General features: G+C 38.1%; 1 protein-coding gene across 1 annotated transcript in view; it reads left to right on the top strand.

Annotated features, from left to right (window-relative positions):
* dntt (deoxynucleotidyltransferase, terminal) overlaps window positions 1–12048 on the top strand; it is a 118898-nt gene that overhangs the window by 43509 nt on the left and 63341 nt on the right. Inside the window, exons 7-8 of the mRNA XM_047352093.1 lie at window positions 751–883; window positions 9325–9427. Coding sequence (XP_047208049.1) covers window positions 751–883; window positions 9325–9427 — 236 coding nt within the window. The remainder of the gene's footprint in view (window positions 1–750; window positions 884–9324; window positions 9428–12048) is intronic.

Genomic DNA, 12048 nt, shown 5'->3' with positions numbered 1-12048 from the left:
AAACGTTTAAGCTGTGTACTTACTTTTGGAAGACCCTGTAGGTGAAAAAATCAAACAGACATGCAACTGTTCAAAAACTAACTTTCCAAAGTTTGTTGCTTGATACAACCACTGTTACATTTCATGACTTGGGGATTGAAAACCTCAAATTGCAGTGTTCACAGGTTGCCATTCATTTCAAACTCCATTCCATAGTTTATAATGCTGACAGACACGTCCATCAAAACGGTCAAAATCCATCATTTAGAGCGCTGTATTCACCACTTTGAACCGAGAAATAATGTAGGTTTTTCAAGTGGAAAATGTCTTTGAACCCTAATCGCCTCGCTGTATTCTGGAAATCTTTACTGAGCAGAAACAAGAGCCATCCCATTAATTTTCTGCAGCACAGACATAAAAATCATTAAGGGTTTTGTAATTAATTGGAGGTGCATCACTGTTCATCTGTGGAAAAGAAAAGAGAATTAAGTGCTTTTTAAGTGGCACAAAGACAGGATAAAATGCAAAGTGAGATGCATAAAATGAGATAATCATCAATGCATCAATTATAATTAGGAACAATTTGTAGATGCTGTAATCCTCTTGTGTCTGTAGCTGGTGCACGCTGTTAGTCGGCTTCTATCAACCAGTGGAGCATATCACATTTCTACCTTTCTTTTAATCCACCCTGACTCTGTGCTTCCCCAGAGCAAATGGCTGTGATTGATGGCTAGCTGCCAGACTAATAACCATGTGGTCTTTTCCCGGCAGGTTTTCTGCATTATGGAGACATCTCCAGGGCTGTCAGTAAAGCGGAGGCACAGGCAGTGGGGAACATTATTGACGAGGCTGTCCATGTGATCACACCGAATGCCATACTAGCACTGACAGGTGGCTTTCGGAGGTACAAGGCTTGTCTCCTTCTTTCAGAGTTGATATTGCAGATGAAATAGAACAGCACTTCTGTCTTTTTTTCCTCTTCGCTATTGTTAAATATCTATTTGTTATGCACAGGAAAATACAGGTCTCAGGTGGTGTTGTTGATTCCCATTTGAATATTCTCTCTAACCTGCTGTCAGAACAGTAAGTGTGTTAGTTAAATTGGTTAAAATAATTAGTTTGGCATTAAAACTGGGGCTGATTCTTGTCCCATTATTCTGTTTCCTGGTCTTTAATAGAAAAGAACAGGTCAGTCCTGTTTTGCACAAAGTCTGGGTCATTGAAACACATTACATTGTCAGTATCAGAGTGCATAGTGAGTGCTCTTGTAAAGCAACATGCTGAGTGCAACTTTTTGGTCACAGACAACACCTCCCACATCTCCCACCTCTTTGTGCTTCTCTCTTTTTATGTGCACTGCTTTGTGCCTGAGTAAGCAAGGAGCACTCTGCTCTGTCGCGCTGTAAAAATTCAGCCATAACCCAGCAGTTTGTGAGGTAAATAATTCAAAGAGCAGTCTGGCAGTGAGGACATGCACTTTCATCTCAACAGGGGTGAGAGAGCTGCAATGACTTAGCTGATGACCTTTAATGCTGTCTGGGCTACAAACGTTACAATTTCTTCTCTTTCCTCCATAAAACCTAGAAAGGTCTGTGTTCTATATTCTTACGTAGACCTAGTTTTCATATTTCCTATAGTGCAAAATAACTTTAGGCTGGGTTTCAAATGGAAAGAAAATAACTTGGTTAATCTACATTTAAAACTATTTTAATAATTGAATAATTATAATTCCCTGTCACATCCTGAATAAGAAGAATAAACTCCTTATATAAAATTCTGCTTTTTTTTTTGGTTGGATTTTTAACCTTTTAACATGAAAATAACAATGCACTGTGGTGATACAAAATCTGTGACTAGTTACATGAAAATAAATGCCAAACAGTAAACCTTTATATCGGCACTTTACATTCACATTACATTCATTTATAACCAAGAACCTTTTTCTTAAATGGAAATTTAAAACTTCAAAATACAACAAATTAACTCTACCATAACTAAAACATGACTTTTTAAATAGTAGTTCTAATGTTTGAATACATCTGCTTGTTATTGCTTGTTCTTTTGAAGCAATGAAATTAAATTATATCTACCCTCAGAAGGTCCATATATTCTTCTTAACATCTGGTCTGCAGCATACACTTAGTCTGTGGTTATACTGCAAATTTACAGCAAATTAAGACCACGTCAAACACCACAAAAGGAGAAAACTTCAACATCCCCAATCTACAGAAGGACAGATGACAGCTGGAGAGATATCTGATCATGTAAATAATGGCTCCTCAGGGATGGAGTGTTGTAAAATGAGCTGAGGAACGTGATTAGAGCATCATGGATAGTTAACATCAAGAACAAAGGGGAGGAACTACTTAGGATTTATGTGCCAGCAGCTCGCTGCAGAATATAAAGGGGCCTGTGAGAGAGCAGTTATGAATTTAAACTCGACCAGATGAAGCACCCATTTAGCTCACGTTGGATTCATGCAGACTTGGGAAGTGTCACCTGAGACCTTATTGGAATCAGGAAGAGATGTAATTGAAGAGTAATAACTTGTAAACTATAAGCCAGTAAGTCACTAATTTAGAATGTTCTTGCTATAAAAGTTGATTCTCCAGACAGCATCACAACGCCTGGAACATTTCAAACGCTGTCTAAGCTGCCAGCTGCACCACTAATAATCTTCTGATTCTCTTCAGTGTGACATATTAGTAAATGTTCTTTTTGAAAGACCTGTCAAAGCTCAGTTTAATTACCTATAATTTAAGCATCACTTTCACTTTGTGGCCAATAGCCCTTGTCAGAAATGAGAAGTGCAGTATCCTATATACCTCCTTGAATAGATATTTTCGGCACTATCAGATCTTTTTATCTCTGGATGAGATACACAGAAAATAACTCTGCTCCCAAAAGTTTTGCAAAATAAGGACTATGCTTCACAAGCTTGAGTTGTCATCCACTTCAGAGGGAAACAGCATGGCAGGGATTTGTTGATGCCACTGACATTAGGCTTATTGAAAGGACAGCTGTGGAAGGCGGGTGACAAGCCTTAAAAGCGGTTTTGTTGGGGTGGGGGGGATTAAAAATAGATTAGGCGTGAAAATGCAGCTTCTACCAGCACTGTGTGTGAAAAGGCTTGCACAGTGTCAATGGAGCGATGTATTTATTTCTGCGTGTTGCCAGCTAGTCCCTGCTGTGGATCTTGTGTAACATCAGATTGTCTGGAATATTAACTCAAAGTGACACTGATGAGGGGGGCCTGTGGTGTCTGCTCTCTAAAGCCTCAACCAGGGGCTGAGTCTTATGCTTTGTTTGCCTCCATCAACAGCTGAGATAAGGATTCCTTATCAGTTTAATTCATGGTGTCATGATTGTTCAGCCCAACTCTATTATCAGCTCACAGGAGAGGAGAGCAAAACAAGATGTCTGGTCTTAATGTATGATCCAAAGTACTTTGTGCTTCTCCTTGCTTTCATGTTGCATCCATAAAATCAGACGGAACAGAAGATAGAAGGTGAGTTAACACATTGCCACAGATGATATAGTTTCTTGAGCCGTTCCCAGTGATGGTTGGACTCTGCCAGATCTGCCACTAATCACTGATTTTTTGTTGTTGTGTTAAACCGTAACCCTCAGTGTGCAATGAAGCAGTATGCAGCTGATTGTGAAGCAGCCAGGATGTAAGTTAGATCATCTACACAGGAGGTCAGGGTTCACAACCAGGGAAAGAAAGCACCATTCCTCCAGGGTGGACATAAGCATCCGTCTCAAGCGTATACTTCAGGTGTCTTAGTGTATTGTGCATGAGTAATGGTAGGTGGCTTGCAAGATGAATAAACAAACTGGAGCATTTGCTTGTTTCCTGTTGTGGTGCTGTAAGGAAAAAAAAAACAGCTGAGTCGAAAAGCATAGCTCTTGATTTTCTGGTCCATTTACATTTGAACTCACCTATTATTATGGGAGATGATCATGTCCAAAGAACCAGGATCCCTGATACGAGTCACTCTCATTCCTCTGTAGACATAGGTGCAGAACTCTGACATTTGGGGTTGAAAGGAGTCAGATGAAGAGGATCTGGCATCTAAATTGGGGGCATATCCCATTGGGAGGGGATCCATTGGTAGATCCAAAACTTACTGGATGAATTATATTTCCCTTCTGGCCTAAAAGCACCTTTGGATTCTTCAGAACAAACTGAGGTGTTACTCATGAGAGGGATGTCTAGGTTTCCCTCCTAGACCTGTTACCTCAGTGACCCAATGCATTGATTTATAGATGGATCTGGTTTCTTTTTCTGGACCACCTTCTTTTGAGTGCAGCTGAGCTCCCTGCTGCAGATCACTTCATTCTGTGGATTTTCCATTAGCAGCAACAACACTTCCCACTTATTTATTATTCATACATGTCGCCTTGTCGTCCATAGAAATTTGTAAATAGCTATGTCTATTTTATAGGCCTTGTGCATACCTGTGAATAATTCAACACTTTCCGTCACGCAATAAAAAAGAGGACGGGCTGAATTCACACCAGGTGTTTATAATGCTTTTCACTTCAGCTCTGTGTTGCTCCATGTGCAGAAACAACAAGACTACTACTCTACACATTGCATCAATGAAGAACCAGAACCTCTGTTTCAGCTCAGAATAAAAAGAAAAATAACTTCTTTGCTGTATGAATTTATCTGCTTTTTTGTTGTGGGTGCATTAAACAAGGTGTTTGCACTGACCTGACAGACTTTAGTGAAAGAGATGAAAATTATAAAACCTGTAATGCCCTGGTGTCATCTCTACATTTAACAACTGAATAGAAATTTCTAAGTACTGAATATCACACAGAAATTAGGTTGCAATAATAACCTGATTTGTCTACAACTCTGGCGTATTTTCATTCATGGAGCACATTTTTTGAATTTTGCATGATCGGAAATTAGCACACTGTACATGCTGGAGACATAAGGGAATCTCAGCTTTGCCAATTAAAAGCATTAAATTAGAGGAATGACTCTCGCTCTGCAGAAGGAAATCTTTGATGCATTTTAAAACAGTAGAATCCTACCAGTCTAAAGTTTGTATCTTTTATGACAAAGGACCACTAAAAGAAAAATATGAAAATGTTCCCTGTTCTGTTATCTTAAAGTTGGAAAGAATAGTTAAAAATAAAGTGCAAATACCAAATTTTAGAGCCAGACACAGAAAAGTCCTAAATTATTAATCAGAAATGAATCACAATCTTCATTTTCATTGTTTTTCATTTACATAAGTAATTTTAAAACTCACTTTTCTGACACATAAACAGCGATTTGAGTCACAACCTCAACACTGGCTAAGCACTTCCATATATAGATGATAAAGTAGTGTCTGTAACCGCACTGCCTGGGAGCCTGCCACTGTCCATGGCTAAAAACAGACAAAAAACTCTGGAATATTTTGGATGTGTTGCAGCTTATTGGACATTGTGGCCAGATTTTTGTATTTGGGTTAGATCTGTTTGTCTTGTAATGTGTTTGAGTTGACATCTGTTGTTCGGTCATGGGCCAAAATTCAAATGAGCTAAAAGCTTGAGCAAAACTGCAAAGGAAAAGTTGTAAAAATTATGACACATGCTCTTCAAGCCTTTGCCAAGTCATCCCAATGTTCTGTTAATGCCACTGTAACCGTAAGGGCACAAACTTTCCTTATTGTGCTTACTTGTTACCTGATTTAGCTACGAGAACCTTTGAAGCTTTTCCCACAAGCCATTCACAACTTTCTCCATTCCTTTAATACCGCTCACTCTGACTGCTGTCAGTCATTTGCTAGTGGCACGAAGGAGAGATCAAACGCAGAGCCTTGTGGATGCAGAAACTTCTTTGGAGGCATATCGCCCACAACATTCGCTGACATTTTGCTTTGCTGTTAGCAGCGACACCAGAGCACACCTTTGAAGGATTTGGTCTGTTGTTTATCAAAGGATTTTTGTGATAACGTGTGTGTAATGTGTGTGTATTTGCTGTGTGTGTGTGTGTGTGTTGTGTGTGTGTGTCATAGGCAATGGTCAGTTTAAAATGAATCTCCGTCACATTAAGTTTTTCCCACACACACACATAGACAAAATCCCTGTGATATTCCTGTTTGTCACTTCTCTCAAATGTGCTATTTTCATCTTCTTGCTTAAATGGCAGCCAGCACACAAACCTACAAACAGAAACAGAGAGAAACATACTGTGGGTCCTTGTAGACAAATGCTGTAAACTGCTCAAATTCAATTTTATTTGAACTATTCCTACCAAAAGGTTATTGCAAAAAACATGTAAAATACATGTTACATCCATGTTATTTCAAACATGGAGGTGTTTTTTGCAATAGCTACTATATCAACTATTGCATAGTTTTCAGATACTACAACACCCTGTGAGGATATTCATACCTCTTGAAGGTTTTCCACATTTTGTCATATTGCAACCACAAACTTTAATGTATTTTACTGGGATTTCATGTTTAAAAAGTTTTTACAAATAAAAATATGAAATGGGTGACATTTACACATATTAAGCACCCCTGAAGCAAAATTTCTGCCAATTCTTTTTTTTTGCAAATTTGCTCACATTCAGTTAGATTGGACACTGGGCATCAATTTTCAAGTCTTGTCATACATTCTCAATAGGATTTATAATTAGACTTTGACTAGGCTATTCTAACGCACAAATATACTTTGATCTAAGCCATTCTATTGTAGCTCTGGCTGTATGCTTAGGGTCATTGTCCTGCTAGAAGGCAAATCTCCATCCAATCTTTTCTTCTAGTATTGCCCTCTGTTTAGCTCCATCCATCTTGTTATCTATCAACTCTGTGTGCATTTCCCAGTTTTGGCTGATGAAGAGCATCCTCACAGCATGATGCTGGCACCACCCTGTGTCATGATGGTAAAGGTGTTTTCAGTCTAATTTGATTTTGAATTTTTCACCACACAAAGTGTGGAACCTGACATCTGACAGGGGCATCTCCTTCTGCATGTTTCACTGTGTCCTTTAGATGTTTGTAGCAAACAGCATAGAGTTCTTCGTATGTCCTTCTTTAAACAATGACTTTCTCCAGGTCACTCTTCCATTATGATCAGTTTTGAGTAGCGCAGAGATATATTGTTCTATTACAGTATATTAAATAGGTGTCCTGTCAGTGTTAGCATCTGCCATATTGGACTTTGTTTTGGTTTCATGTTTGTTTACTTTTTCAGTTAGGTGTTTCTATTTCTTTGGGTTTAGTAGTTATGTTTGTTTATTCCTTTTGTCATCCTGATGTCAGTTTTTGTTGTCTCTTCTGCCCCCTAGTTTTAGTAGTCCTTTCTCCCCTTGCCCATAGTTCCCTTTCCTCTTTGGCCTAAGACCCCTTTTGTTATTATTTACCCAGTTGCTTGTTCCCCTTATTATTAGTTGTTCCTTCCCCAGCCTTGCCTTACAGTATAGTTCCCTCTTGATTAGTTTTATAGTAATAGTTCTCTTCGTTTATCCCTCATGTTTTAGTTCCTGTCAGTCAGTTATATTCTGTTATTTAGTAAGTCTGCTTATTTACGTAGTCCCTTCCACGTCCTGAGATTGAGTTCTTCCTAGAGTTACTTTTTATGTCAACGTATGTTCAGGTTTCTGTCCCTGTTCCTCCCAGTTTAGTTTAGAATTAGTTTCCCCTCCTGTCTCTGCGTTTCCTAGCTCTAGTCACCATAACAACCTCCATTACCTCAGTTCCCTTCACCTGGCCAGCACACCTGTAAGCATTCATCTGATTAACTACTCCTCTCGTTCCCATTGTTTCACTATTCACCTTCCCTGTATATAAGCTTACCGGTTTCATTTGTTCCCTGTCACCTCGTTCTGCTAGATACCTGCTATTCACCTTTCATGCTTCTGCGTTATTCCTAGAATCCCCGTCAGCCTAGTTCCTGTTCAGCTGATGTAAGTTCCGTATATCTTGTTTACTGCTTCCTGAACTCCTGGCAGAGTATCCTGCGCTGTTCAAGCCTTTCAAATATATTATGAATCAAAACCTTACCTTCTGGCACCCGAGTATCTCCCTGCAAGCTGGTCCGACCCAAACCCACTCCCTCACAGTCAGTAGATTATCCCACATAAGCTGTGGATCTCTGTAGTTTCCTCAGCCCCCCAATGGACCTGTTGGCTGCTTCTTTAGGTGTAGTTTTATGTCTTGGTAGGTTTGCTGTTGCACCATGCTGATTCCCTTTTCAGATGATGGATCGAACAATATTCTGTGAGCATTTCAAAGCTTTTTTTGAAACTTTATAGTGCTTTAATTTTTTCCTGGCTTTCGAAGACAGTTGGTTGCACAGGATTTTTTTGAGTTATCAGAGCAAAGGAGGCTGAGAACAATTGCTCGCCCCACTATTTACTTCATACTTTAAATTATTTACAGAATGGATTATATTCCTTCCATTTAACATTTTGCATTAATTTGTGTGCATTATATCACATTTTGTGTGATATAATGAGAAATTACATCAAAGTGTAAGTTTTGAAATTGTGACAAAATGTGCAAAAGTTCAAGATGCATGAATGCTTTAGCAAGTTGCTCTTCATTTATTTCTTCTATCAGTGTTTCACAGTTGGAATTCCTTGACAGATCAGATTAGTTGTGTATTCAGATCCAGTCTGGTTTTGATTCTCAGCTTGCTCAGTGACTCTATTTGTGTCAGTGTATCTTTTTCTTCATCTGACTGCCTTTATAAAATTGTCTGCCCAGTCGCCCATACCACACACAACTTTAATAACACTATGGTACTTTGTCAGGCTATTTGACTGACTGGGATTATTTTAACAGACTCACAAAGACCTTATTTTACATCTGATGTCTTTAAGGAGGGCTTTATTTAATGCAACACATCGTAACCCTAAAACCATGAATTAATGAAAATTTACTACATTTAGAAGACACAACTTTAAAGTAATATTATTAGAAATACTTAAAGAAATGGAAACCTGCTATGAGAGTAAAAATAGGAATTTGTAACCTGGCTGTTGTTACTCATTCAGCTGGCAGATAGAAGCTTCAATATATCTTTTGTGTACATACTGTTCATGTGGGGGTTCTGCTGAGTTTTATCTGACATGTGTAACTGGCAGATACAGTAATCCTGTCATAATAACCTTACAGAGCTGAAACCTGCCTTCACCACAAACATTCTCAGCTAGCTTCAAGGTTCATTTCATCAATCCAAGCAAAAATGTTTTGCTAGTTTTGTTAGTACAAGAAGCCAACAAGGCCAAATAATAGCTACTGTAATGCCTATTGCTAGTTACAGTATAATACGTTTTCTTTTTAAGATCCAACAATAATACTGTAACAATACTTTGTGTTTGATTTTTAGGGGGAAGGAGATTGGCCATGATGTAGACTTTATACTGACCACACCAGAGCTGGGAAGGGAGGAGAGCCTTCTGATCAGTGTCATTGATCATCTGAAAAAACAAGTAAGTAGATGTTTTTTGCTCAGAAACAGCAACAATTATATAGACCATCCATAAAGTTAAAGATATGTGTTGTTTTATGAAGTTTTAAATTCATTTTTATGATTGATTTTACAGTACCTCTCAAAATTATTCATACTACCTAATTTTTTCCCATGTAGAAAAAATGTGCCACATAATTTTGTTTGTAGTTCAAAAATTTACATTTTGGTTTCAAGCACCTTTCTGCACAGGGGTCTGTCCCCTGCATGGTTTAATATCCATGCTGGTGCTTGTCCACTCAAAGTCCTATATGTAGGAAGCAAGATTTCATCCTCTGAAGTGAATGTGGAGCCAGTGTAGCCAGTCTAGTAATTGTGTGATGTGAGAAAAATTTGATGACTTGGTCAGCAGCTTGGCAGCAACATTTGTTACAAGCTGCATATATTCCTAGGATGTTTTGTTCTTGCATGTGAATGGCGAGCCATAATAATCCAGTCTCAAAGAAATAAATGCATGAGTAAGCATTTCCAGTCCTGAACAGGAACATCTAACGAAAAACCAAGTCATAGTTCACCCCAAGGTGCCTGATAGAAGACTTGGTATAAAGGACAGTTTCTATTACTAATGGTACAGTATTTTCCAGAGTACAAATTCTGTTTTTTCCATCATTGAGCTGGAGAACATTTTCAGCCATCTAACTTTTTACACATGTAGTAAGGCGACCTTTCGCAGCTGGATTTACAGAGGCTGAGTCAGAGTACAGTGGAAACAGCAGGTCTTTATTTGTCCACATTTAGCACCACTTGATGAACAACTGATGGCATGTTAGGATTTCCAACAACAGCAAAGATCTTCCCTCTCTAATGACAAATGGCAGCCTTAAATAGTCTCGACTGTTAAATGACTAAACCATTATTTACCGACAAGTGAGTTTACCATATTCCATCATTTATCCATATACACTTAAGCATTAAAAAAGCAAATATATAGAAAATGGATCATTTACTATTATTAATGAAATATTGTAGAACTTGACATTTATTATCATTTATGAAAACACAAAAAAAAACCATGTATAGAAAGTCCCCCTAGTCTTGTGCTGGGCCTGGAACAAAAGGCTGCATGCTAATTATTAAAATACAAGGCGGTGCTGGTGGTGTAGGGGTGAAAGCGTGCGACCATATACAGAGGCTACAGTCCTCGAATGGCAGCTGTCCCGGGTTCGAGTCCCGGACCCGGTGACATTTACCGAATGTCTCCCCCTCTTTCTACCACTCTTTCCTGTCTACCTACTGTCAAAAAATGGAAAAATAAAGGCCACTAGTGCCGAAAAAATATCTTAAAAAAACAAATACACAGTAAATACTCAATACATAATAAAAGCTTCTTGTGTGCAAATGGTTATTGATGTGCACCTTTTTATTATATATGTGTATATTGTACATTTACAATGTACAATATACACATATATAATAAATCGTTGCATTTGCAACATCTGTATGCTGTTGTTTTGTACTTTATTGAATGTTCAACAGAGAAAAAAGTACAAAACAACAGCATACAGATGTTGCAAATGCACCTTTTTATTATATATGTGTATATTGTACATTGTAAATTTGTATATTCTGTAATGCAAAAACAGAACAAAAGAGCAAAGTGTACCGGAGTCAAATTCCTTGTTTGTTTGTACGAATTTGGCAATAAAGCTGATTCTGATTCTGTTTCTGAAAGCCTACGCGTAAAATGCAGTGCTAAATAAAAAACTAGTTAAAGTGTTTTTAATATAGTACAAATGTGCTCATAAAGTTCTGTTCAAATTACAACAATAAAATGGAACCAGTAACAAAGACCTCTTCATTACAGACAGTCCAAGCACTTCTGAAACACAGTTTAATGATCTCTTGATGCATAACTGAAATAACTAAACATCATCTGCATAACAGTGTTATTAGACTTCTTCAAAAGATGCTAAAATGTGACACTGGGCTAGGGATTGGGGGTCCTTTAAAAAAACAAATTCATCAAGGTCTGCAACATAGAAACCTGTGGTACACCATAAAAAAGTGGACCTATAAATTGTAACAGCCACACAAAATAAAACAAACTCATCACAAGGCAGATCCTGAAACACTGGCCCAATTCCCTCAGCCTATTAAGCAAGATCTTGCAATCAGCTTGATCAAAGGCTGAGGTAAGATTTAGAGAAAGAAGCATCAGAGTACAATATTCTGTCACTTTGCACTAGAACATCACTTGAGAAGAGCCATTTCCATTGAAAACCTTTGCGGTAGCCTGATTAAGACTTGACTTGTTGATTGCACAACTGGTAGTTATCCTGTCAACAGATTCTTTGAGCTGAGCTTTGGAAAAACATTCAGTTTTCTGTTGAAAACAATTTGCAGTTGCACTCTTCTGTTATATATGCTATATCTTCATCCATATGTGTTTTTAGGAAACTGTCTCTAAAGGCTGTCTTTGAGAAAAGATTTGTTAAAGTCCTTATTTGATATTCTTTATAAACGTTTAGATGTTCCCATGTTTGCCCTTTTTAAACAACAAAAAATGTTATAAAGTTCCCAAGAAATGGAAAGTGAAGTTCAAGCAACACTGCTCATCTGAGAATTTCATGCACCACGGTGCTT

The sequence above is a fragment of the Girardinichthys multiradiatus genome, chromosome 22 (genome assembly GCF_021462225.1).
Source record: "Girardinichthys multiradiatus isolate DD_20200921_A chromosome 22, DD_fGirMul_XY1, whole genome shotgun sequence".
NCBI classification, from domain to species: Eukaryota; Metazoa; Chordata; class Actinopteri; order Cyprinodontiformes; family Goodeidae; genus Girardinichthys; species Girardinichthys multiradiatus.
The sequence above is the reverse complement of the archived record's forward strand: the minus strand, read 5'-3'. Positions and strand labels throughout refer to the sequence as shown.